This window comes from Volvox carteri (genome assembly GCF_000143455.1).
Source record: "Volvox carteri f. nagariensis unplaced genomic scaffold VOLCAscaffold_46, whole genome shotgun sequence".
In the NCBI taxonomy this organism is placed as follows: domain Eukaryota; kingdom Viridiplantae; phylum Chlorophyta; class Chlorophyceae; order Chlamydomonadales; family Volvocaceae; genus Volvox; species Volvox carteri.
In genome coordinates, this window is record NW_003307589.1 from 513424 (window position 1) to 537504 (window position 24081).

The following is a 24081-nucleotide window of genomic DNA, read 5'->3' on the forward strand; positions in this document are numbered from 1 at the left end:
GAAGGGGGCGGGGGGGGAGGGGAGGAAAAGGGGAGGGAAAGGGGAGGGAAAGGGGAGAGGTGTGGCGGCAGCTGCAGGAGGGGGGAGGAAAATCAATTTCAAAGGCAAGTGGGAAATAGCAGGGAGGGAGGGAGGGAGGCCAACACATGCAAGGTCAAAGCAACAGCCGCCGTAGGAGGCTGAGGGGCGGTATAAAAGGTAAGCAACAGCCGCCGTAGGAGGCTGAGGGGCGGTATAAAAGGTAAGCAACAGCCGCCGTAGGAGGCTGAGGGGCGGTATAAAAGGTAAGGTGGTTAAAAGGTGGCAGGTAGGGGAATCATAAGAGCAGGAAATAGTCGATCAAGGCCTGCATGGAGGAAGAGAAACATCCACGCACACATAAACATCCACGCACACACATACACACATACACATACACATACGCGCGCACACTCACACACACACACACACACACACGTACCTGCAGCAGCACCAGGTAAAGCTGTTCCGCCGCCAGTGCCAGGCTGTCCTGCCAGGCCCCCCCGGCGTGCGAGTGGGCGAACTCCTCAGGGGAGTCCCGCCACTGCTCCAGATCGGACTTGGACAGCACCATGTGGCGACAGACCTACAGACGTGAGGCCGGGGGCCAGGGTGGGGGGAGGGAGCCGGTGTGTGTGTGTGGGGGGGGCCGTTGGGGTGGGGGGTTTCGGTGTGGAGGCTGATGGAGGAGTTGAGAGAGGAAGGGCGTTATACGCATGAACTAGTACGTTTTGACGCTGCGAATGTCACGCTGCGAATGTTAACCTCTCCTAACACACCTATAGAAGGAACTAACGGCCAGGAGGGTCGTCGCACCGGGATTACAGCAGTGGAGCTGCTGCAGCGGAAGCCCACAAATCGGGCGGGGGGAGGGGAAATAATTTCTTTCGATGGCGGCGGCGGCGGGGAAGGGGTCCCAAACAAACCCAACCATAAAATGGGGCCATCTGACCCCCTCCCCTCTCGCAGAGTTGGGGGGAGGGGAATCGTATGAATATTGCTCAAATACACACACACACTTAAGACCAAAGCCCAAAGCAATGTTAGGGAGAGGGAGGAGGGGAAAGACGAACCACACACGATTGAAGCTGCTGCCAGGGCAAGAGAGTATCAAACGTGGAACTGACCGAAAGGGAGGAGGGGAGGTGACGCTGGAGGAGAGGGGTGTAGCCCTCTCCCCCAAATTGCAATTCCTTGATTTCCCTCTGCCTCCCAACCACCACGGCCATTATTAGCACTATCACCACCACCACCACCACCAAAACCCCTTACTCACCAACGCGCCGACCAACGCTACCAGACGGCTACTGCCAGCCGCCCACACCCCTCCCGCGGCCCAGCCTGCTGCTGCTGCTGGCCCCCCTGCCGCCACAGGTGCTGCCCAGAAGTTCTGTAGGGCAGCTCGGACTTCCGCCGCCATCTGCTTGACCCGGCTGGTGTCCTGAAAGACGAGATGTGTGTGTGTGTGAGTGTGTGTATGTGTGTGTGTGTTGTGTGAGAGAGAGAGAGTGTGTGTGTGTGTGTGTGTGCGAGAGTGTGTGAACGCCTGTTTTGGCTTTTTCGGCAGCAGTTTCCTTTCCATCCAAGCCTTTTCACCGAGCTGGCTAAAAACATGACGACAGTCCACTACCCCCGACAGTCAACAGAGCGGCGACAGGGTGACTGACAGACTGACAGACTGACTCCCCCTCGGTCGCTAAACAGTTTGATGAAATCCCCCCTCCCTCTCGCCTTTCCCCGCACTGCCGTACGTACCCGTGGTTGCCCCGACGTGTCCAACGAGCCCGTGGATCCCTTGTACGACTTGCACGACATGACGGTGACGAGCAACGCGCAGCATTGCGTCAGCCGCCGTTCCTGGCTGCTGCCCGCTGCCCCCCCACCCCCACCCCCGCCACTGCCGCTGCCACTGACCCGCTCTGTGGTTCCCCCGGCGGCACCGGCGCTCCCCTGGCCCCCAGCTGCCGCCTCGAGCAGCTGGTTCGTGCACATGTCCATGGTCGGAAGTAACACACCCGCACCATGGAAGGACCTGGTGGTGGGATATACGGTTGTGCGTGGTTGTGGTATGTGTGTATTGGGGTTTTACCGTGTGGGGGAAGGGGGTTTGGTGGCTGTGGGGAAGGGGGTTTGTGTGTGTGTGTGGGGGGGGAAGAGGTGGTCTGTGCAAGCAAAATGTAGAATGGAACAAAACTGATAACGATCCAACGTATCGACAGTCGTATATATTTTCTTTTGATTTTTTAAAAACTTAGGGTTTTACTTCCCCACCATCACCACCACCGCACCCCCGTACCCATTCCCCTAACCCCCCTATCCCCCTAACCCCCCTATCCCCCTAACCCCCCTACCCACCCCACCCCCTACCCACCCCACCCCCTACCCCCCACCCACCCACCAGGGGTGCACCTCCAGCACCTGCGCCAGTGTCTTCAGCAGCTTGAGAATGGCCCGCTCCAACATGGCTTGCAGGTGGGAGCGAGGAAGGACGCGGCCGCGGGGACGAGCATCCAACAGACCCTGAAGGCGGACGCGGACAACATCCACCCCCGTGTTTGGTTGGGGGGATTGGGGGATAGAGACGAACCACACCACTGGCGAATGAAGCGCAGATCACCAGGAGTATAGACGGATATAGTCCAGGAGAGGAAGACGAATGTGGCATTTCAGGAAAATATACTGACCAGCAGTGATGATGATGATGACTTGGGTAATCTTGTTTGGGAGAGGTGGCCCCGCCGAGTGGGGTTTGTGAACTGGGGTGGGGTCGAGTTGCTGGTTTGATGACTTTCATAAGGCTGGTAGTGCAAGTAATCCGCAGGTTTGGCTTGTAGGTAGGTAGGTAGGTAGGTAGGTGGGTAGGTAGGTAGGTAGGTAGGTAGGTAGGTGGGTCTTTGGGTGGGGGTTTAAGTCGTGACATGTATGTGTGTATGGCCACGCACACGGCTCCTCGGGTTGCCGTCCTTTGCTACCCCCACCTCCACCGTGAGGGGCCCTACGCATCACCAGCGCTCAAGTGTTTTTTCCCACCCTTCATGTTGGTGTTGCCGCCGTACATTGCCGTACCAAGCAAAGTGTTCCCCAATAATCCACGTCACAGTGTCTCAGCAGCCAAGGTTTTCTGCATAACTCGCCGACGGTAATCAACATAACAAAGTAATGCAACTCGAGGTGTATGAAGCACACACACACACGCACACACACACACACACACATAAATCTACACCCATATCAAGCTACGCCCATGTCACAAACACACACATACGTACACACACACCGATACACACACACCTGCAACGCCGCCACCATATGGGGACAGCAGCTGTGAGCCGCGGCCACGGGAGCGAGGGTGCGGGCATCCGAGGGGAAGCCATGCAGGATGAGCCGCCGGAGAATCTGTACGATGACGTGTGCGGAGTACGGCAGTACGGGACAGAGTATGAGATCTGGGTCACAACGGATTCCAGATGGTTCCGGAGGCAGAGGTCCACATGCACACACATACACCCCTACCCTACCTTGAGCAGCAGCATCCACCTCTCGCAGCTCTGCAGCAGCGGCTGCGGCGGTGCGGCGCTCTCCAGCCCCGCGGGCAGGCTGCTCAGCAGCAGCTGCGTGTCAGAGCACCACTGGCCCCACACGTGGCCGAACAACAGCTCAGTCACCTGCGAAACGATGTGGGACGGGGAGTTAGGGCGAATTATATGATGATGGTGATGATGGCGATGATGGTGATGCAAGAAACAACGGCTCAGCTGTCGACCAACATTCGCTTTCGTGCGTGTATGTATGACTGTATGTATGACTGTATGTATGACTGTATGTATGACTGTATGCATCATTAGTGCACCACATTCGGCGAAATGAATGATGAAGGGGAAAAGAGATTGTAAAGGTAGGAGACACACACACACACACACGTCCGTATAGCTTCAAACGCCCTCCAGGCAGACTGCAGAACGCGGTACGTGAAGCTATACGGACGTGTGCGTGTGTGTGTGTGTGTGTGTCTCCTACCTTCATACACCAGAACGCACGCTAGACAGGACAGATTCATACGTCCCTTCCTGCGCCGTACAGCATAAGGTTTAAGTCATACCTGCGCAAAATTGGCTTGGTCCGCGACGAGGCGCTTTGAAGAGAGCTCCTTGAGCACGTGGTGCAGGATCAGGTACACCCTGTCGGTTTGTGCGTAAGTATGTACCTCTGTGCGTTTAAGTACGTGTTTGTACGTAGGTATGATGTGTGGGACAGGGGGTCATATCTTCACCCTGTGGCAGCTACCCTGCGAAACCCTGCCTTCCCCGGTATTTCGGGGCACCCCCATCTAGTCACCCTAGTCAACTTCTCAGTGGATCGCTCAAGTTCAGCACCCACCACCGGCATCCAACGGAATCTGATGTATGTATGTAGGTATGTATGTTTGCAATCCGGTCCCGTACAGAAGGACCCGCCCACAACACGGGCACAACCACAGCCACAACCACAGTCACAGCCACGGGGGGCACATCGAAGGGGACATGCAGGCTGAACATCAGGCATGCCGAGGACTCCAGTTACAACTGGGGGAGGGGGGAAAGACGAACCACACACGATTGAAGCTGCTGCCAGGGCAAGAGTGTACCAGACGTAGAACTGACCGAAAGGCGTCCGTGGAGACCGCGACCTGCGTGGAGACCCTAGGGGAGAAGCCCACTTTGGCCAGAGCGTGCTTCACTCCGCGCTCCTCCCCCTCCCTCCTCCCCATACCCTCATACGTCAAAACCCCCCAGCCCCGGCTCTATCTCTCCACCCTCCGGCCGCCGAAACCTCCTCCTCACCCCACCCCCTTCTCTCACCCGCTGCCTACCTTCGCACTGTGAGGGGGTTAGCCGAGCCCAGGTTTAGCATCAGGTCGCTGAATAGACCCGGCCACTCGGCGGGGTAGTCGAACCTGGCCACCTTGGCGTACACCAGCGCAACCTGGACAGCGATCTAAAGGAGAGGGAGAAGGGAGGAGGAGGGATATGGGGACGGAGGGAGGGAACCTAGTCACATGGTGATGGTGATGATGGTGATGGTGATGGTGATGATGATGATGATGATGGTGATGATGGTGATGATGGTGATGATGGTGATGATGGTGATGGTGATGATGATGATGATGATGATGATGATGATGGTGATGACGACGCAAGGTGTAGCGGATTCACTGCCGACGGACGGAGAATCAACTGCTGGAGGGCGGAGGGCGGAGGAGGGAGGGCGGGCGGGCAAGGAATTGGAGGAGGAGAAGGGGATTGCCCCGAGGACGGGCAGGAAGGGGGTTTTGCTTTGCCAGGTCAAAAGCCCACCGCGCGCTGATGCAGGGTGGGGCCCGTGCTGCCCGCGTTCGTAAGCAGCACCCCCAGACCCTTCGCTGCAGGGAGAAACCGAGGGCGAAGACACTGACAGGACAAGTGTGGATATGAACAGACACCCGTACTGGAGGATAATCGGTAGATGATCGGTGGGCGGTGGTGGTTCTGTATTAGATCAAAGGCGCCTTGTGGAATGGGGGGGTGGGTATGAGGGTGTGACAAGGGAGGTAGCGCGACTTGAAAAGGGTTGCAGCCGCGCCAGGGCGATTTACCTGGTTGTCATCTTGTGGGATGAGCTTCGAGAGCGTGGCTCGCAAATGGGCTTTCTCCTCAGGTGAGATGGAGCTGCGCAGGACCAGGGGCCACAAGAGCAAAAGCGTGCAAGGTTGCGGACTGGGGCCCTGGCAAGGCTCAGCATGGGCACCGCATGGGCACAGCACGCAACTCACGCATGCGACACTCGCTTCTTCCAGTTCCTGTGAACGCTGTTTTTGAGATGGACCGAGGCCAAGTAGCGTGCGCTGTGGTCTGCCTCGCGATTGCTCACGATTTCCTGCGGCGGCAGGAATTGCTGATCAATTCATGTCCCATGCAAAGTCTAGAACGCTAGGGGGCTTACAGCTAGCGCTGAGCTGAATCCCGGTCGGCTATCGAGAGACTGAAGGTAAGCTTCTGCCTGTTTTTGCACCTCGGGATTCGGGTTCAGTGCATTAAGCAGGCATGAGAGCAAGCTATTGTAATCCTGCTGGGAAAGCGGCTGACTCATATTGATTTATCAGGTGCTTCTAGCCGCAAAGCCGGTCCACAATAACGCCTATCTCCGTAAAACAGCTGTCGGCGTAGAAACAAAATGCCCATAAAGGCATTTCTTCCATACGATCACTTATACATATATAGGAGAAAGCTGGCTATACAGCCTGCATAGAAAATTCAGTCAAAAGTAACTCAACGAGCAAAACGCAAGACCAACTTCCATGACCGAACTTATCACGGAAGATCGACCCCGGATCAAGTTTACAACACGCTTTGTAGGAAAACTTGTGTGCCTTACTGATGCACACACGGAGCTGCATAGCCTGTCTCGCTTGATGAGCCGCATGGAGGCGCTGGGCGCAGCGCCCATCCTAAACGACGGACAGGTTGCTGGAAACTGCGCCATAAACCCTCAAATTTTACACCGCCACGGCGCGACAGAGATGTCAAGTGCTTCGGCGCAGTCAGGCGATTCGCCGACCCAAGGGCCTCCGGGTCTTGCGCTGGTCAGCATGTCCGGGAAACCTCCAGGACACGCTTTGGATCCGAACAAGGATTTTGTCTTGGTTACGGCCTTTGACCGGATCTCTTGGGCTGCTGAGTACCGCTCCCGCGAGCCATCCATTCGACCATCCAGCGATACGCCGCTGCTGACAGCGGCCCTGGCGCGTGGGGTAGATTACGGCTGGCAGGATACACCGTTAGTGGTGCTGCATGGGCACGCGCTGGCAGAAGGGGAAGGTACACACGGCACAAAAAGCAACCTGCACGACACATAAGTTTGCATCTGGAAACATCGCAGACAGCTGCTGCCTCTGCTGCCACCTGTTCCACAAAACTGGTCTCTCCAGCGTCCCTTCTCCTTGCCATACGCCTGTACGGCACAGACTGTCAACACTGTCCTGTTTTCCCCGTCTCAAAATTGCCCCTCTCCCCCGTCACCCACTTACTGGATCTCTCCACCACCACCAACACGGGAGGACCCTGCAGTCGGAACCCACGTTCGAACCCTATCTCCACATTGCGAGACTTCCTCCTCCTCCTCCCCCCTCTTCTTCTTCTTTTTTCTTCTCCTTTTTCTCTTCCATTAACCTCCATGCATCCAACTCCATCCTTAATTTGCTGTACACCGTACGCCGTTCGCCGTACAGGTTTGTCGTACGCCGCTGAGCTAGGTCTCCCTGTCAGCTCCCACGAGACGCTGTTCTCCACTCCGGAGGACCTTTCCGAGCTGGAGGCGCTCTTCCGACTGCACCCATACCCACAGAACCGCTGCTACATTAGGCGCGGACATGGTGGGAGTGGCTGGGCCGGATGACCACTGGAAAAAAAACTGGTCTGGGGACTGTTGGCTGGCATTGACGGGCTGTTTGTCTGTCTATCTGTCTGTTTGCCTGCCTGGCTGTCTGTCGGATCCAGGGGGGACTTCAACATTCAACACGAAATGTGCTTACTTATACCCTCGCTACATACATCTCCCTCACTCTTTCCTTACCTTCCCCCCCCGCCCCTCCCCTCCCCTCCCCTTCCTCCGAAACCTGCAGGGTTTTTCCTGCTGTCCAAGACGGTGGCGGAGGCGGAGGAGTGGTTTGCTAAGTGGGTTCAGCCGTGGCTGCTGGCGAGGCAAACACCCGCGCCTGCACCCGCGCCCTGTCAGGCGAATGAAGCCGCAGGGGGCACGTAGCCCTAGGGCCGTAGGTGGGGTAGATATGAGGCTGGTAGGCGGCACCGGCCCAGGCCCAGGCCCATGCACGTGTATGTGTATGTGTATGTGTATGTATATGTGTATGTGTGTATGCGATCACTTGTTGAGAGGGACAAAAAAGGCAGGTTTTCCTGCTAGGAGCTCTCAGTAACTCTCCACTTCACCTCATTTCAGTGAAGTGAGAAATGACTTCACTTTACACTTCGCTGGACAGCGAAATTCAGCTTCCGGTACAAGTAACTTTGGGTTTCCCTGATGCTGGCGATGACAATGGCGATGATGAAGGCGACGGTGATGATGATGACGAGGAGGTGGAGGCGCAGGGAGGAAGTGCTCAGGTCGCCCCCGCCTAATAAACCGGCTCCCATATTGGTCGAGTCGGGGTATTAATTTCGGTTAGTTTCAAGTTTTCATATGTATATATGTATATATTTATATACATATATATGTATATATGTATATACATATATATGTATATATGTATATATATGTATATATAGGGTTTTACATGGTCGTTAGCTTTCCAGGGACGTCCTGCCACAGCCCACACGTGGCGATGTGAGCCGGCCGCAGCCGCTCGTTAATGTTGGGTGGTTGGTGTGTAAGCAGTAGTTAACTATTGGGCACCTGCTAATAGGTTCCCTGCTGAAGTCAGCAGGCGCTGGTTGCGTCATTACAAGCCACGCATGCCAACAGTATCCATACATACATACATACATCGGTCGGCAGGAAGAGCCCCCCAGTTGTGACTTCGTTTCTGTTAGGAGACCAGCGGGCATAGATCCCGTCTAGTTGGAGCGCCAAACGAGCGCTGTTGCGTGCCGGCCGTCGTTTCCCGTGCGGCCTGACCCGGGGGCGGAGTGCATGAGACTAACCAGCCGTATGCACCCGCCCCCCGCGCTGTGTTTCGGCCCTGGGCCCCCGGTTTTTCAGCCCACAGTGTAATCAACGTCATACATACATACATACATACATACATACATACATACATACATACATACATACATACATACATACATACATACATACATACATACATACATACATACATACATACATACATACATACATACATACAGGGTTTGGCACTACTGGTAACGCGCGACCATTGCCCCCGGGAGATCCCGGGATCGATACCCATTAGGGTCAATAGTCCTTCCGATGGTGGAAGGCATTGCGCCCCTAGTTGATGGACGGTGGTGACCTGGGATGAAGTTAACCTGCGAGCCGACCAGTAATGGAGTTGGGCCGCTGTCGACCCGGCAGATTCCGTTGGATGCTGGTGGTGGGTGCGGAACCTGAGCGATCCACTGAGAAGTTGACTAGGGTGACTGGATGAGGATGCCCCGAAATACCGGGGAAGGCAGGGTTTCGCAGGGTAGCTGCCACGGGCGAAGATACACCCCCCTGTTTCACACATCATACATATGTGTGTGTTATACCTTCTGGAGTTGTGTTACTCCCCGAAGAAGGCGTAACGGGCCATACGAAAGCAAGCCTCCTGCATCCGCCAGCTGCTGACAGAGCCGCAACGACTGACAGGGCCGCACTCAAGCGGTCCAGGCGGTCGGGCAGCTTTCGCTTGCGGCGGTTGTGGGGCAGCTGCATCATCACCAACACCTCCTCCTCCTCCTCCTCCCGCCCGCCTTCCGAGGGCATATCAGACTGTCACCCTCAGTCTCGCTGTCCCCAGACTCGGAGTCTCTGAACTCCGCATCCACCACAGGATTGCGATACCCTGTTTGCCAGCCCACTACCCCCGTGCACCACCACCACTGCGCCCGTGCACCGCAGGGTTGCCTACCACGGCCACGCATGCTGCGGCACCGGCACCGCCCCCCCCCCCGCGGGCAGGCGCCTGCGGCCAATATAGCGTTTGCGTGCAGCGCAACGGTTGCCCAACTGTTGTGACATCACCACCCCCTCGTCCTCCTCCGCGTCCTCCTGCCAGTCGTCGCTGCATCCACTGCTCCACTCCAAGTCCGTTCCATCAGTAGGCGCCACCTCAAAAGCTGCACGCCCTGGTCGAACTGCGTCTGCAGCTCCCCCAAGCCATCCATCAGCTCATCCAGCACCCCCGCCGGGGGCTCCTCGCCCTCATCCACGAATGGCTCACGCCAGCCGGGGGGGGGCCCTCCGAGGTCTCACATCCAGAACTGTGCCCGCCGCTGCCTGGGGCCTGGCAGTGGCAGTGGCAGTGGCAGTGGCAGCGTCCACCAACTGGTAGCGTCCACCAACACCCCGCCTCCCCCCGCTGCCTTGTAGTGACGTAGCGGCCAACCCCTGCTGCCTACCTGGAGCCTTGCGGTGGCCGCCGTCGCCTCCCGGAGCCTGACGGCGATGGCAGTGGTCCGGGGGCTCTGGCTCTCTCCTTTACCCCCCAACAAATAAGCACCACAGCGTTACCCTACTGACCAATGCCACGACCCCTGTTCGCCGCCACCACGCCCTGCCGCAACCCGAGTAATCCGGGGGACTCTGCAACAACAGCATGCGGTACAGCGGGTCATGCACACTGTCAAACACGGGCACGGGGGTGGAGATGCGCAACACTGCCGCTGTCGACTTAGCACCACCGCTACCGCCACCACCACCACCATCTTCCAGCACCAGCGGCGCCCCGCCTCTCGTCCATTTGTACGGCACATCCCGGAACTCGATTCCGTCCCATCGCGCCAGCAGGTCCCCTTCTTCTTTCCGCTGCTGCAACCCGCTATTGTTACCGCCACCATCACCTTCACCATCACCACCCCCTTCACTTTGTCGCCGTCGCGTCGTCGTAGCAGGTTGCCGGCCTCGACGTCTCCCGGCTGCTGGCGAGGGTGCTGTTGTTGTTGCTGGCGGTGGTGATGGTGATGTCTTCCCATCTGCACCTTCTTCCCGCCGGCCCCGGGGTTGGGAACCTCCCGGCGCTGCAACGGCGGTGGCGCTGCTCACCACCACCACCACAGCCGAGGACCGTACAGCCCCTGGCGCCGGCTGCCGTTGGCGGTCATGTTGCTGCTGCTGTTGTTGTTGTGATCTGCTGCCGCTGCTACGGGCTGTTGATGGCCGCCCCGGAGGAGAGGGACCCGGCCCCCACCGGGCCCTCCGGGTAGGCGGCGGCGGTGCACTCTTGGGTCGCCGTAGACGTGGCCGTACGTCGCCATTGAGCTGCCGTACAGCAGCCTCCTTCCAGGACTCCTCCAGGAGCTCCTCTACCGTGCGGCACGGTGGTTGGTCCTGTACGGCAATGTACAGCCATGCAGTACGAGCTGAGACGAGGGTCCGTCATAACAAAATACCGTGGCATGGGCATGTTTTGTGTATGTTGTCGTGTGTGTTGGCTGGGGGGGGAGGAGCTGCCACCGAGCTTAGATGTTGTTGGATTCGCATGCAAATTTCTCGGCAATGTGTAGTACTACATGTACGGACACTCGTGCGGGCGGCAGGGGACTTGAGGCACGTAGGGCGTGGCTGTGTACGGCACACGGTTTTCTGTACGAGCTTCCTCAACGCACCCCCGCACCTGGGGGGGGTAGTAGGTGAAACCCGGCACGTAGCTGCGGATGGCACGTCGCACCTCCTCACCCCCCCCTGCCGCAAGGAGACCCAACACCTCCTCGATAAGCGCCTCCAACGTGTACCTACATACGGACATACGGACATAACCACGCAAGATTGAGAATAGGCAGTACAACACCGCACCGCCACATGCTTTTTCCGCCCCAACCCCAACCTCATACATACACCACGTTGAGGCGCCGTTGATCCGCTAGATTTGGTTGGATGAACCCGCGTGGTGATGCTAAACCAACGAATACATTCTGAAGTCGGATGGGGTGAGGTGCCCCTCTCGCAGGGGAGAGCAGGGAACTGCCTCCAAGGGAAAGGGGGCCGCTGGTGAAGCTATACCACCCGGTAACAACATACACGCACCACGGGGATGCGAAAACTTCCCACCCAGTCTGCTCCCTGTACCGCACCTCTGGCACATCCTCCCGGGTAACCGCGTGGCAGCTACTGCCGACGGATCCGCCGCTGCAGCCGAAGGCCCAGCCGCTACAGCTGCTGCTGAACCCGGCTTTCCGGACCTGCCGCCCCCCGCGGCACCATTACCCGCCGGCGCCACGGCTGCCGCCGCCGCCGCCGCCAGCGCTGGTGTCCCCCAAACCAGCGGTTCCGCCGCCGCCGCCTCCCGCGCCGCCGCTCTGTCCCACTCCCGATACACAGGCGCACCACACACCTTGCAAGCCCGGCTGACCGACCCATGGGGCGCTCCGGAACCTGGGGCCGCCACCCCGCGGGGAGGGGGAGGAGGAGGGGGAGGGGGGGAAAGGGGGGGACACGCACAGAAAAGAAAAGGTCTGCAGCTGAACAAGGTAACGAAGGAAAGGAGAAGGAAAAGAAAAACAAGAGGAGGGGGAGGAGGTGAGGACCGCCGCCTCCCCCTTTGAGTTCCCCCCTTATCGCGTGAGACCGTCCGCTTCCCTGGCCCCTCCACCGCCGCACAAACCATACAGCCAACCAGCCTAACACCCCCAACTCCAAATCTTCCACACAGACATACTCACACCTCACTCACACCCCTCACTCACACCCCTCACTCACCCCTCACTCACCCCCTCACTCACCCCTCACTCACCCCCTCACTCACACCCCTCACTCACCCCCTCACTCACCCCCTCACTCACCCCTCACTCACATCCCTAACTCACACCTCACTCACACCCCTAACTCACACACCTCACTCACACCCCTCACTCACCCCCTCACTCACCCCTCACTCACACCCCTCACTCACCGGAGAAACTGCCGGTAGGTGGCAGGCACACGGGACAGGGCAGCTCCAGGGGGCTCCGGTGGCTCCGAAACACAGCCAGGACTGGCAGCAGGTGGCGGCAGTGGGGGCCCAGGGCGGGGGCCAGGGAGGGGTGCACTCGGAGCAACCTGCGTGCAAACATGCGTGTGTGTGTGTGTGTGTGTTTTGGGCGGGGTTCGCGAACCTCGGCTGAGGGTGTGTAAGAGTGTAGGGAGTGGGGGATCATATGATGCAAGGATTGCCTGCCGGCAACCAAAGCCGCAAACTGCTGTAAGGGCCGGGGGGAGGGAGATGGGGGGGAGGGGAGGCAGAGGGAACATATGTACATAAAGCAGCATAACGGATTGCGTGTGTAAGATAGTTGATTGTTAAGTACGGCAGTAAGCAGCAACCCCCAGGCACTCAACCCAGCCCCCGAAGCCCAGTACTAAAAGTCCCCCACCCGAGCAAAACCCTCCTCTCTCTTACACGCACATACACACACACGCACACACACACGCACACACACACGCACACGTCTACCCCAGGGAGGGCCCGGGTGATAACCTGATGAGCAGCAGCAGCAGCCCTCCGACCAGTTGGGGCTGCATGGTGTTGAGACACAGCTTCAAAGGGGCGACCAGCTCCGGAACCGCCCCCGCAACACTGAGGGCGAGCGACCCACGGGTCGAAGCAGCCGCCAGGAGGGCCTCTGCGGCACGACTGGCGAGGAAGCGAAACGGCTCGTGGCCTTCTCGTACACCTGGCCGGGGATGGGACAGAAAACATTGCGGGGCGGGGTGTGTGTGTGAAGACTTTCAAAATGGTTTTAGGGTCCCGGGAAGAAAGGGGGGAAGGGGGTTTGGAAGGTTGGGCTCTGGAGCGGCGGAGTTGGTTGGGGGGTTGGTTGGGGGGTTGGCGGGGTTGGTTGGGCTGCCACGGGCAACCACGACTGCCTCCGTTGCACTGATCCAACAGCACCCGGTGCCCCCCGGGGGTACCAGACAGAGAAGAGAGAGGGATACACGGCCTCGACGGCTTTACAGACGTGGCAGTCCGTCTTTCCCCCTCCCTCCACACCGCCCCATCGCAGCCCCACCAGGGAGCATCAAGCAGCCCTAACCCATGCCACCAGCCCCGAAACCACACCCTCCCACACACCCTCCCACACACCCTCCCACACACCCTCCCACACACCCTCCCACACACCCTCCCACACACCCTCCCACACACCCTCCCACACACCCTCCCACACACCCTCCCACACACCCTCCCACACACCCTCCCACACACCCTCCCACACACCCTCCCACACACACGCACCATCGAAGGCCAGTGCCAGCTGCTGCCGGAACTGCACCGGGGGCATTACGGCGGGCTGTACGACCCACCGTACGGGATCCCACAGCGATTCACTCAGGCGGAAGCACAGCTGGCCCTTCACCATGGCGCGCTGAAAAACACACGACGTGTGTGTTTTGCGGGGAGCGTGTGTGGGTGGGGGGGGAACGGAGGGCCGGGATCGGGGGTGCGGGGTGTGGGTTGGAGATACAGACAAACATACGCGTTGAGGCGCCGGGAGAAAAGGCACCTGGAAAACAACGCTTCCCCCCCTCCCCCGAGGAATGCGGAACGGTGGTTAGTAGTTGGAGGGTAGTAGGTGGGAGTGGCCCGGGAACCGCACGAGAAGCCTCCAAGGGGCGAGTGGGGTTACGTGTGTGTATGAACGGCGTGTGTGGCGTGTGTGGGAGTCAGTCTCCCCCACCTTCCCAACCTCCCCCCCCCCAAGGACCCCCGCGCCAGGAATACCGCAACCCCCCTCAACGGTTATTGAACCACCACCCAAGCCTCAACTTTCCCTTCAGAGCCCGAGGGCCTTATCCGAACCCGACACACACACACCCACCCGGAACTTGGTATCTAGCATTTGTAGGTTACCCAGTCGTACGGCAGGACTGTACGGCTGCCACTCCGGGTTGCCAACCTTGGCAGGATCGTGGCCACCTGCAAAATCACAGGTTCCAAAACACATATGCACATACACACACGCGCGATGACACGAAGAGATACATACGGACATACATACGCATAAACATATGGTCATTTATTCACCACCACCACCACCACCATGACCATCGTCGCGTGTCCTTCAACAAGACATACATATACACGTACACAGACACACAGACACACACACACACACACAAACAGACACGGAGATCCTCTCACCTCCGCCACGCGAGCCAAACAGCCGAATGACAGACAGACAAACATCGAGCTGTAGCAGGGGTGGCACACCACCTCATCATCACCCCCACATCGGCTACCAACAGCCTATCGCGGAGAGGGAGCAGCAGCGGCTGTAATCCGGCCCGAAGCGCCCTCCAACCCGACCCACCCACCTCTGCATGCCGTACAATACTTGGGTGGCTGCTGGAACAGCGCCGCCGCCCATAGCTCCCGGGGGGGTGCCCCGGCAGCGGCGGATACCGCCCCCGCCGCGGCGCGTTGACCCTGTCCGCCGCGAGCCACCCGCCCTGCCGCCGCCGCCACCGCCGCCACCGCCGACGGCGGCGGCGGTACGAACAACGCGGGCACGTCGGGCGCTGCGAATGCAGCCACGCCGGCGTTGCTGCCTGGCACCTGGATTACGGTGTACGGCGCACGGTGTAAAGTGTACGGCATGTTACGCGGCTAAGCATCCATTGATGATGAAGGACGAAAGAACTAAACTTCAAAAGCGTTTGCGGCACCCAACAGACCCGTACCAGACGTCCCGTGCCTATCCAGGTCCGTTCCGGTCTCCCAACTACCCAACCACCCAACCACCCACCTGCCAAGCAAAACACCACCAACCACCGCAACCACCACCCAGGCCCTTTCCCGCTCATCCGTCTCGCCTCCCAACCCACCTCACCTACCTCACCTCACCTCAGCTCCTAGCTGCCCTCCCCCCTCTTTTCCCATTCCCCTCCCCCCTCCCCCCACAACACACAACACACACCTGCAGCAAGGCCGCCCCCGCCCGCTCCCCCGCCCCCGATATGGGGTCCCAGGGCCTTATGGCCCTCTCCGCAGATCTCTGAGCAGCCGCCTTCTGGTAGGGGGCTGCAGGGCCCCTGCCCGGGTGGGGGGGAGGGGGGGAGAAAGGGGGGAAAGTAGGGTTTAGGAGGATTGGCAGAAGGTGATATCCGGGGCGGGTGAAACATACATACATACATACATACATACATGCAACAGGGGAAATTGAAGAACACATCACGGGGATGACTACAACCCCAGCTGGCCCCCACCCCTCATCGTAAAGGGGGAGCTCCAGCCCAACCCATACCCACACCCCCAGCCGGCATCCCGCCATCTCGCCCACCCTGCCTCCCACCTTTTGCCCCATTCGCGTGTATGTGTGTATGTGCGTATGTGTGTGCAGGGGAGGAGAGGAGGAACGGGAGGGGGAGGGGGAGGGGAGGTGGGAGGAAAAGTATTAAACCCCGGGTTTCAGGCCGGTACGACTCACGAGGGTGTACGGCGCTTCTCCCGGCCTATCTGGTCATCCCCCAGAGCTGCCGCCGCGGCAGCAGAGGCGCCCACGTACCCTTCCACCTGGGGCAATGGGCAGACAGACAGATAGACAGACAGACCGGCGGACAGATGGACAAACGGACAGGTGGACAGAAGGACAGAAGGATAAGCACGTAACTAAAAAGGGATGGACTATAAGGCCTTCAGCCATTTCTTTATTCTTGCTCCTCCCTGGGAAGCACTGATCTAACCTAACCTCGGGGACATGATATTCGCAACGAGGGGCTTTTCCCCGTCAATAGGCTGCAACGAATATCATATATTGCAATCAATGAAGCAATGGATGAATGTACTTCGTGAAAGTGCATGGAGGAGTTAGAGGGCTTGGCCCTAGGGATTGACCGCGCCGGTGTATAATTCAACAAACCCAACAACAGAATCCAACGAACCCCACAACATAAGCCAACGAACCCAACAACTTATTGTCAAGAGAGAGAGAGAGAGTGCAAAAGGCACCGTGGTGGGAAGAGCCCCTCGTTGCGAATCATCCTGGGTGGAAAGGACTTGGACGTTTTAGACCCCAGCGACCAAAACCGCCCGCTCCAAAACCCGCAGGGATTCACTGAATAAGTTCCCCTCAATCGAAGTGTCGTACCATCGTACCTGCTTGTGTCGTACACCCGCGTCCACTGCGAAATCTGCCTGGGGTTCCGGACTGGCGGGTACCCAAGGAGGCGTGAAGGGGGCCAGGTGGGGATTGACACGCACGTGCTGGGCTGGCGGGGCGTTTGCCATGGGCCCCTGGACGCCCGATTTGCTGTAATGAAGCAGTTCCGCCATTGAGTAGCGATCATATGGCTCGTTCGAACGGTGTCGAAGGCTGCGCCAGCTGTTTGGTGCCCGTATAGCGCCGCGTGCAAGGCATGCAGCAGCAAGAGCACCACTGCGACTCAGGGCGAGCAAGCCCCAAGCATGTCAACCAAAGAGAGTAATGCGTGTATGCTCGTTACGAGCTTTTGGTGGCGTTGGTACACCAAAAAGACGATTGAGCCAACTGGGTCCATGCTTCGGTTGGCCGGGGAAACACCGAAAGGGTTGAAACTGCTTCAGCAGACATGCAAGTAAGCACAATTTTATCTCAAGAGTTACTTTGGAAAACCGGCCTCAAAGACGGCATTGCCCCATGCTGATAAATTGTGAGAAGCATCAACTGAACTCCGCAGAGAAGACTACAGCATTTTGTCCGTATGTGTTCAGGACAGAAGCAAAAAGATCAAATATAGCGTCTTATAGCAATATATGGCTGCACTTGCCATAATACACCAACACGACAATGCACGATTTCAACATGACAAATGCTGCAACTGTACTCCATGTTGCCAAAACGGATAGATACTTAGCATATCTGGACGTTTTACAACCCAAGGGCATAGCAGGTATAGCCCAATTTTCACAGGATTGACGAAGCAAACTGTTTTGAGTTAAGTCTTGTCCCTGCTATGCGTGCAACGCTCTAAACGTCTTGAAGTGCATACTTCGATATAGCCACAACCCTATGCAGGAACTGCTATCGTTCAACACCCAGGTCCGAGGGGAACCCCCTGGTCTACCACAGCTTCTGCATTATCTGAAGTTGATAACTCTAGCCTGAGCTCATGTGCACATAGGTATTTCATATAACTAGGTGTCTTCAGCTGCTTGGGCGAAATCTGAGGAGCTTTATCGAAAGGCTTCCATCTAGGGGTCATTCCGGGACAAAGCTCCGCAAGGCGTCCCTAGCCGAGCAGTGACCGACAACGATGGCGCTTGTCAGTAACGCCGCGTCTTCGCGCGATGAGGAGCTTCGTCGCCTGATGCCGCCCCCTCCGCCTCGACCGCCCGGCGCGGCACCTGCTCCCAAGCCGAAACAGCCCATCGTACTGGACGAGGACACATACACACAGCAGCTTGAAGCCATCATCGAGCGCGACTACTTCCCGGAGCTGCCTAAGATGGTGAACCAGCTAGAATGGCTTCGCGCTGTCAACAGCGGCGACATTCGTGAAATGCAGCGCGCACAGCGCAACATCGCACGCCGTCGCGCAGCAGCAGCTGCTGCTGTTGCTGCAGCTGCTGGCGCCACACCAGCTCCAGGCAGCATCGGCGGCGACACTCCAGGCCTGCTTCCGCCCTTCCACACGCCAGGCAACGGCGCCGGCTGGGCAACAGCCACGCCAGGAACTGCACTGCTGCGTACCCCCGCCATGACGCCTGCTGTGGGTGGCGGCGGCACGGGAACGGAAGCCGCCGCCGCCGCAGCAGCGGCCAACGTCGCTGCCGTCGCTGGGGGAGCTACCTCGGCGACGGCAACCCCCGACGATCTCAGCCTGGACGCGTTCCTCAGTCGCTACACATCCGAGGACAATGCCTCCTTCCAGGCTATCCTCCAAGAGGACAACCGGCGGAAACGTGCAAAGGTATGCATGCATGCATGTATGTATGTATGTATGTATGTACGTACGTACGCAGCCATGTATATACGCAGCCATGACCTACAATGATTGCAGCTTGATGATGCCCTACGTACATTACTGCTGCGACTAATGATTGAGAAAGTGATTGTGTTTGTCACGTACGGCACAGGTGCGGCACCATTTGGAACGCCCCGACCCGCGCGACCCCGAAACCCGGCAGCTGCTGCTAGAGGGTCCCAAGGACCGGCCCTCGGACGAGTACGGCACTTCGGGACAGATGCCCATGACGTTGTTGCCCGCTCCGGAACCCGTGGTCAACGCCCTCTTCTATGACTCCAGCCAACGTCCTGAGGTGCCCTTCTCAGCTAAAGAGCTGGCAGATCGAGCCCTCGGCCCGCCCAAGGAAATCAATCGTGCTGGCACGAGGCTCAAGGCGCCGCCTGAGGCGCCACCACTGACGGTGGCGGCGCCAGTGGCGGCAGCGGCTGCCGCCGCCGCCGCGGCTCTTGCCAACGGTGAAGATGCGGCGGCGGCAGCCGCCGCTGCCGCCGCGGCCGCAGCAGCCGCCGGTGCGCCAGCGGGCGCGCCGATGCCCGGCGGGCTGATTGGCACGGTGGGCTACGCGCCGATGGCTACTCCAGCTCTGGAGGACGTCATGGCGTCTCCATTGATGACGTGGGGCGACATTGAATCGACGCCGCTACGTCTGGGTGCAGACGATATGCCGGTAGACCTGGAGGCGATGGTGGGGGGCGGACCGAGCTTCCGGGTGCAGGTGCGGAGGGTGGCGGCCCTGGCTCGGGGCCCGGCTCGAGGGTGCGGATGCCGGGCAGTTTCCTTAAATGACCCCGGGATGGGAAAAAACCGTGCGATGCAAGACAGCATGCGTGAAAGCGGTTCACTAAAAGCGGATTGCGGATCGCGGAGCTGAGGTTCGGGCTCCAGAGAAGGGGGAGATTGAGACTGTGAAGACGTAAATGTTCGCGGTTGCGATGGTCAACGGTCGTCATCATCACTTATTTACCATGGATGGATGCGGCGGCAATATGTGAAATAGTAGTGTCCGTGCTGCACCGCGCGAGGTCGGTCAGGTCGGGTCGGGCCCGGGCCCGGGCCCGGGCCCTACACTGCGGGACGATGTGATGGAGAACGTGCGTGTTGTGTTGTTGCAGTTGCGTGTAGGGCCAAGACAGGTACGCAGGTCAGCACGATGGCGAAATACAGCCACCGGCTGCGGGACTGTAATAGCATCTCCTGTGACTGTTGGCTGTCGGATGGGAGTGATTGGGCACATAGTGTTACATAGGGTCATTTGGTTAGAAACTAAAAAATGTAAAGCAGCAACTTGCTCTGCGAAGAAAATGTTTTTTGATTGTCACGTAGTTCTTGAGCAAAGACTTCGTGCCTCGCCTGTAATGTCCATAGGGTATGTCGGAGCGAGAGCAGGCGGCCCACCGCCTGGCGGCAGCGAAGGCGGGCAGCGGCACCGCGGCTGGCAGGGCCATCACCGCCCGCGGCTCCACGCCGCTCCTCACGGCGTTGCGACGGGCCGCGACGGGCACTGGTGGCGGAGCGGGCGCCACCGCACGCGCTGGCGCCACCGGAGGCAAAACGCCGCTGGCTGTGCCACTTTCGCCAGCGGCACGGCAGCTTGCGGCGAACATAAAGGCAGGTCTCACGCCACGCACAGCCATCGCCGGCGGGGGCGGCCCACGTGGTGGTGGCCAGCACGGCCACCACCATCGAGGTGGTGGCAGCGGACGTGGCGGTGGTGGTGGTGGTGGTGGTGGCGGCGGACACGCTGCTGCTGCTGCTGCCGCGGCGGCGGCCGCCGCTGCCGCCAAGGCCGCTGACCTGGGCCGTGGTGAGCTGGATAAACAGCTTCGCGCGAGTTATCGCAGCGCAGCCGTCGCATCGTTGGGACACGGAACACCAGCAATGGGGCTGCACCCTAGGGTTCACACGCCGGCGACTGGGCGAGCAGCGTCAGCGGGTGTGGCGACCCCTGGTGGCAGCAGCGCCGGATCCGGTGCACATGCAGGGGGCCTTGGAGGAGGTCCACGTAAGGCGCCTGTGGACGCAGGCGCCGCAGCAGGGACTGGCAAGCGTAGTTCGGCGCCGCCACCGCCGGGCTCTGCTGTCGTCGCTGGGGACACGACAAAGCAAGGTGCTGCTGCTGCTGCTGCTGCTGCTGCTACAGCTGCTGCTACAGCTGCCGGCGGATCAGGAAGCGTGACGGACAATTTGCTGAATTTATAGCCCCATCGTAGCCGTCGTCATCATAGGCCCACCTGCGCTGGAAGAAAATCTTTTTTCTTCTGTGCGTGGAGGAGCGGGCGGAGGTTGCAGCGCTGCAACTTGATGATGGCGACTGAATGGATGGTGGCGTAATACTGCTGTACTAAAATACTGGTATCATTCAACTATGTGGCTTTGTGGCAACCGTGCATGTGGGGGGACCCCGGGGGAGAGAGATAGCAGGCTGAGTGAGGCGTGTGCGCCCCAATCCACTATAGAGTGCCTGACCTCAGGCGAAAGCTGACCGCAGGACTTTAGATAATTACGCCGGAGAACAGCAGCGCATGTTTGTGGCGGATCTGGAAGAGCCAAGAGGGAAAGAGGGGAAAGAGGTAATCTATAAAGCAGCGGTTTTTCGGAGTTGTTAGTTCTCCATCGAGATTTTCTGTGTCGGTGGTGGTCGGGGTGATGGCAGGGAGGCCACCTGAAACTTTGGGTAACATGCTTGAAACATGGAGTAGATAGCGGTACTGTGTCGGCACGTGGGATGCGGCTGCTGGCGACGCGTCTGATATGTGTCGAGTCAGTGCAAATGCATGAGCTTCATCGAAATCACCGCAAGGTGTGTGAATTCGTGTGTAGCCGGTCGCGTGGAAGTTAAAATGACTTTGCCTCGCCATTTGGTCACACAATTGCATGTCGTTTAGAAAGCACACAGGCAATGAGGCAGTGTCTGCCGTGGCTGCCTTTACGCACTTACACTTAAGTCTAAACATATGCCGTATCGCTCCATGAAGACATGGCATGGGCAAGGGCATTATCAGGAGGCATGCATGAACGTTGCCACGTCAAACACTGCCGGATTTCCCCTTACCACCACGAGAATCTTGCATGTGCGGTATGGGTTAATAAGACATTGCAAGGAAGACTTTGCACGGATTGACGCAGCGCCGGCAAAGACTCTGCGCGGATGTTATATATGCACACGGATAATGACAAGGTAGTGTGATGAAGGTGGAAGCATTTGGTCACCAGTTCCCAGACAAAGCCTTCAAGTTGATTAATGAGTCTTTTTCACAGGAATAATCTATCACACGTGTGCCTCTCAGGCACCCCCCCTCCTCCGTCTATACCCCCACCAGAAGATTCCTCACCCCCGGTCTATATCAGTCTACATGTGGGCCTTCATTCTCCCCCCCCACACACACACACACTGTGAAAACCCAAGAAAATAGCACATCGAAGCCCATGAGGAAGCAACACCAGCCGACGTTATGCGCCTTTCATTTCTCGTGGTGGATGAATACATTGCGGTTAGCAACAGCAGTCAGCGATCAACAGCAATCAACGCAGTGAGCTCCGTCATGATACACAAGTCTATTTACCTGCAGGCCCCTCCTGCCCACACGCACCCCAAACACCCAAGTTAATGAACAATAAAAAAAGTAGCAGGAAACCAGGTTCGAGGCTTTTCGACTAGCCACAAGCAAGGAGGAGATGAACCGACGGGGGGGACACGGAATGCAAGGATGCGCCAATTTGATTTGGGTCCACATACCTCCTGGCCGCCGCGGGCACCCGGCGGCGGTTGACTCCCCTATTAACGAGACCCAGCGATGAATGAAAGACACAGGCTGTGTGCCCCCCGCTACATCTCCCCCCTCCTTATGGCAAAAATCTAACGGCACCTGGCTGAAGAGAAACAATGGTATCAAGCAACAGCTCACCTCGCCCGGCGGCGAGCGGACCTTCGGGTCCGGTAAGGCAACAACCTCCTTTTGCGTACTTCCTCCTTTCCCTACACCACCACCATCACCACCACCATCACCACCACCACCATCACCACCACCACCACCACCACCACCATCACCACCACTAGTACCACCACCTCTCGTGAGGTCGCATCCGCCCCTTGTCCACTACTGACGTGGAGACTATCACGCGCACAAAGATGGTAACGACAAGAAGACTTGACCATATTCGTCCAAGCCCCCCAACACGCTTATTACTCCCGCCGTTAAATAGAATACTGTGTCAGCTTCATAGGTACAGCAAAATTCCGGCTTCCCAGTCCATGTCCATAAAAATCATTTTACGCACGCGTTTCAAGTACCCGCATAGAAGGCCCCCCCACACGCCCACCTTCTCTTCTCCGCAAACGACCGATACAGGGCTGCGGCACTGCCGATCTTAACATCCGCCCCATTCCGGAACGGGGAAGCAAGGGACCCGCAGGGGGAGGCAAGGCGCAATGCCTCCAATCCCCCAATCCGTCTGGCTACACACACACACACACACACACACACAAGAAATCCCACAGCTCGAAGCACCTCACGAACTCGCCTGCTGCCACGCCCGCTGCCAACCATCGCACCTCCCCCCACCACAAACCGGCTCCCCACGCTCCGCCTCTCACATCGCCGCAAGCAGTAAGAGCCGCATCAACAGCAAGCAACAGGGACGTGTATGGGCCCAGGGCTCCCAACCGCTAAGCAAACCACGAACAAAAACCGCAAAGTTCATCTACGAGCCCGACGCCGACGCCGAGGACAAGGCCGGGGTTCTGGCTGTGGCTGTGTTCAGTCTGGATGTGGCGGTAGTGGCGGTAGTGGCGGTAGTGGTGCTCATGGTGTTCGCTGTTGCATCGGACTCTCCTCAGGATGCAGCGGGCGCTGCACCGGTGAGCAAGTCAACAACGTTCTTCTTGGCCACGTCCGCGGGCCGCTTGCCCATCTGAGGGGCGCCAGGCGCCAGGGACACGGGGTTGGGTGTTGAGGTTGGCGTTGCATAGAACGAAATCGCATCTAATACTAGGTAGTATTAAGAGACGAGGGAGGGGGAGTCCTCGTAATGATAGAACGAAAGAGGGCAGGGGGAGGGAAAGACGAACCACGAACGAGTGAAGCTGCTGCCAGGGCAAGAGTGTACCAAGGGGAGCAAGGGGAGGGCAGGGGAGATGTGTCAACCTCCGGACCCAGGCAAGGAGACAGCGGGCGGAGGGCAAGGGAGAGATAAGTCACCTCAGGGGGCAGGGGGAGCTGCGATTGACGCAATCATTTCGATTGGTCCTGCGTGTCTATTGCTGTGTTTCCTTCCCATCTCACAACCCCGCCCCCTCCACCCCCGGCCTCGTACGTTATCCGCCTTGTTCTTGTCCGCCCCCACTGAGAGCAGGTACTTGACCGCCTCCACATGGCCCTTCTCCGCAGACAGGTACAACGGGGTAGCGCCGTCCTGAGGGGAGGGAGGGAAGATGGGGAGGGAAGGTGGCGAGGG

General features: G+C 58.5%; 4 protein-coding genes across 4 annotated transcripts in view; 2 read left to right on the top strand and 2 right to left on the bottom strand.

Annotated features, from left to right (window-relative positions):
- VOLCADRAFT_95713 (uncharacterized protein) overlaps positions 1 to 6123 on the bottom strand; it is a gene marked incomplete at both ends in the record, with an annotated part of 13643 nt that extends 7520 nt beyond the window's left edge. The window contains 13 exons of the mRNA XM_002954843.1: positions 473 to 604; positions 1295 to 1459; positions 1774 to 2050; positions 2417 to 2538; positions 3325 to 3414; positions 3537 to 3683; positions 4118 to 4196; positions 4868 to 4992; positions 5352 to 5416; positions 5483 to 5522; positions 5630 to 5702; positions 5807 to 5910; positions 5977 to 6123. Of these exons, the coding sequence (XP_002954889.1) occupies positions 473 to 604; positions 1295 to 1459; positions 1774 to 2050; positions 2417 to 2538; positions 3325 to 3414; positions 3537 to 3683; positions 4118 to 4196; positions 4868 to 4992; positions 5352 to 5416; positions 5483 to 5522; positions 5630 to 5702; positions 5807 to 5910; positions 5977 to 6123 (1566 nt within the window). The remainder of the gene's footprint in view (positions 1 to 472; positions 605 to 1294; positions 1460 to 1773; positions 2051 to 2416; positions 2539 to 3324; positions 3415 to 3536; positions 3684 to 4117; positions 4197 to 4867; positions 4993 to 5351; positions 5417 to 5482; positions 5523 to 5629; positions 5703 to 5806; positions 5911 to 5976) is intronic.
- Positions 6124 to 6245: 122 nt separating this feature from the next.
- Positions 6246 to 7794, top strand: VOLCADRAFT_106561 (uncharacterized protein; the record flags this gene model as incomplete). The annotated part of the gene is made up of 3 exons (XM_002954792.1): positions 6246 to 6851; positions 7262 to 7405; positions 7655 to 7794. Exons 1-3 carry the CDS (start codon positions 6332 to 6334, stop codon positions 7792 to 7794), a joined length of 804 nt encoding a protein of 267 aa, XP_002954838.1. The 5' UTR covers positions 6246 to 6331.
- Positions 7795 to 9568: 1774 nt separating this feature from the next.
- VOLCADRAFT_95715 (uncharacterized protein) lies at positions 9569 to 16954 on the bottom strand (the record flags this gene model as incomplete). Its single annotated transcript, XM_002954844.1, has 14 exons — positions 9569 to 9673; positions 9932 to 9994; positions 10231 to 11037; positions 11324 to 11441; positions 11781 to 12081; positions 12599 to 12679; positions 12801 to 12884; positions 13281 to 13358; positions 13919 to 14048; positions 14502 to 14599; positions 14998 to 15238; positions 15600 to 15714; positions 16110 to 16195; positions 16778 to 16954. The coding sequence occupies 14 exons, from the start codon at positions 16952 to 16954 to the stop codon at positions 9569 to 9571; spliced, it is 2484 nt and encodes an 827-aa protein (XP_002954890.1).
- A 959-nt stretch (positions 16955 to 17913) lies between these two features.
- VOLCADRAFT_95716 (uncharacterized protein) lies at positions 17914 to 22024 on the top strand (the record flags this gene model as incomplete). The annotated part of the gene is made up of 4 exons (XM_002954793.1): positions 17914 to 18570; positions 18737 to 19342; positions 19993 to 20431; positions 21948 to 22024. The coding sequence occupies 4 exons, from the start codon at positions 17914 to 17916 to the stop codon at positions 22022 to 22024; spliced, it is 1779 nt and encodes a 592-aa protein (XP_002954839.1).
- Between the last annotated feature and the right edge of the window lie 2057 nt (positions 22025 to 24081).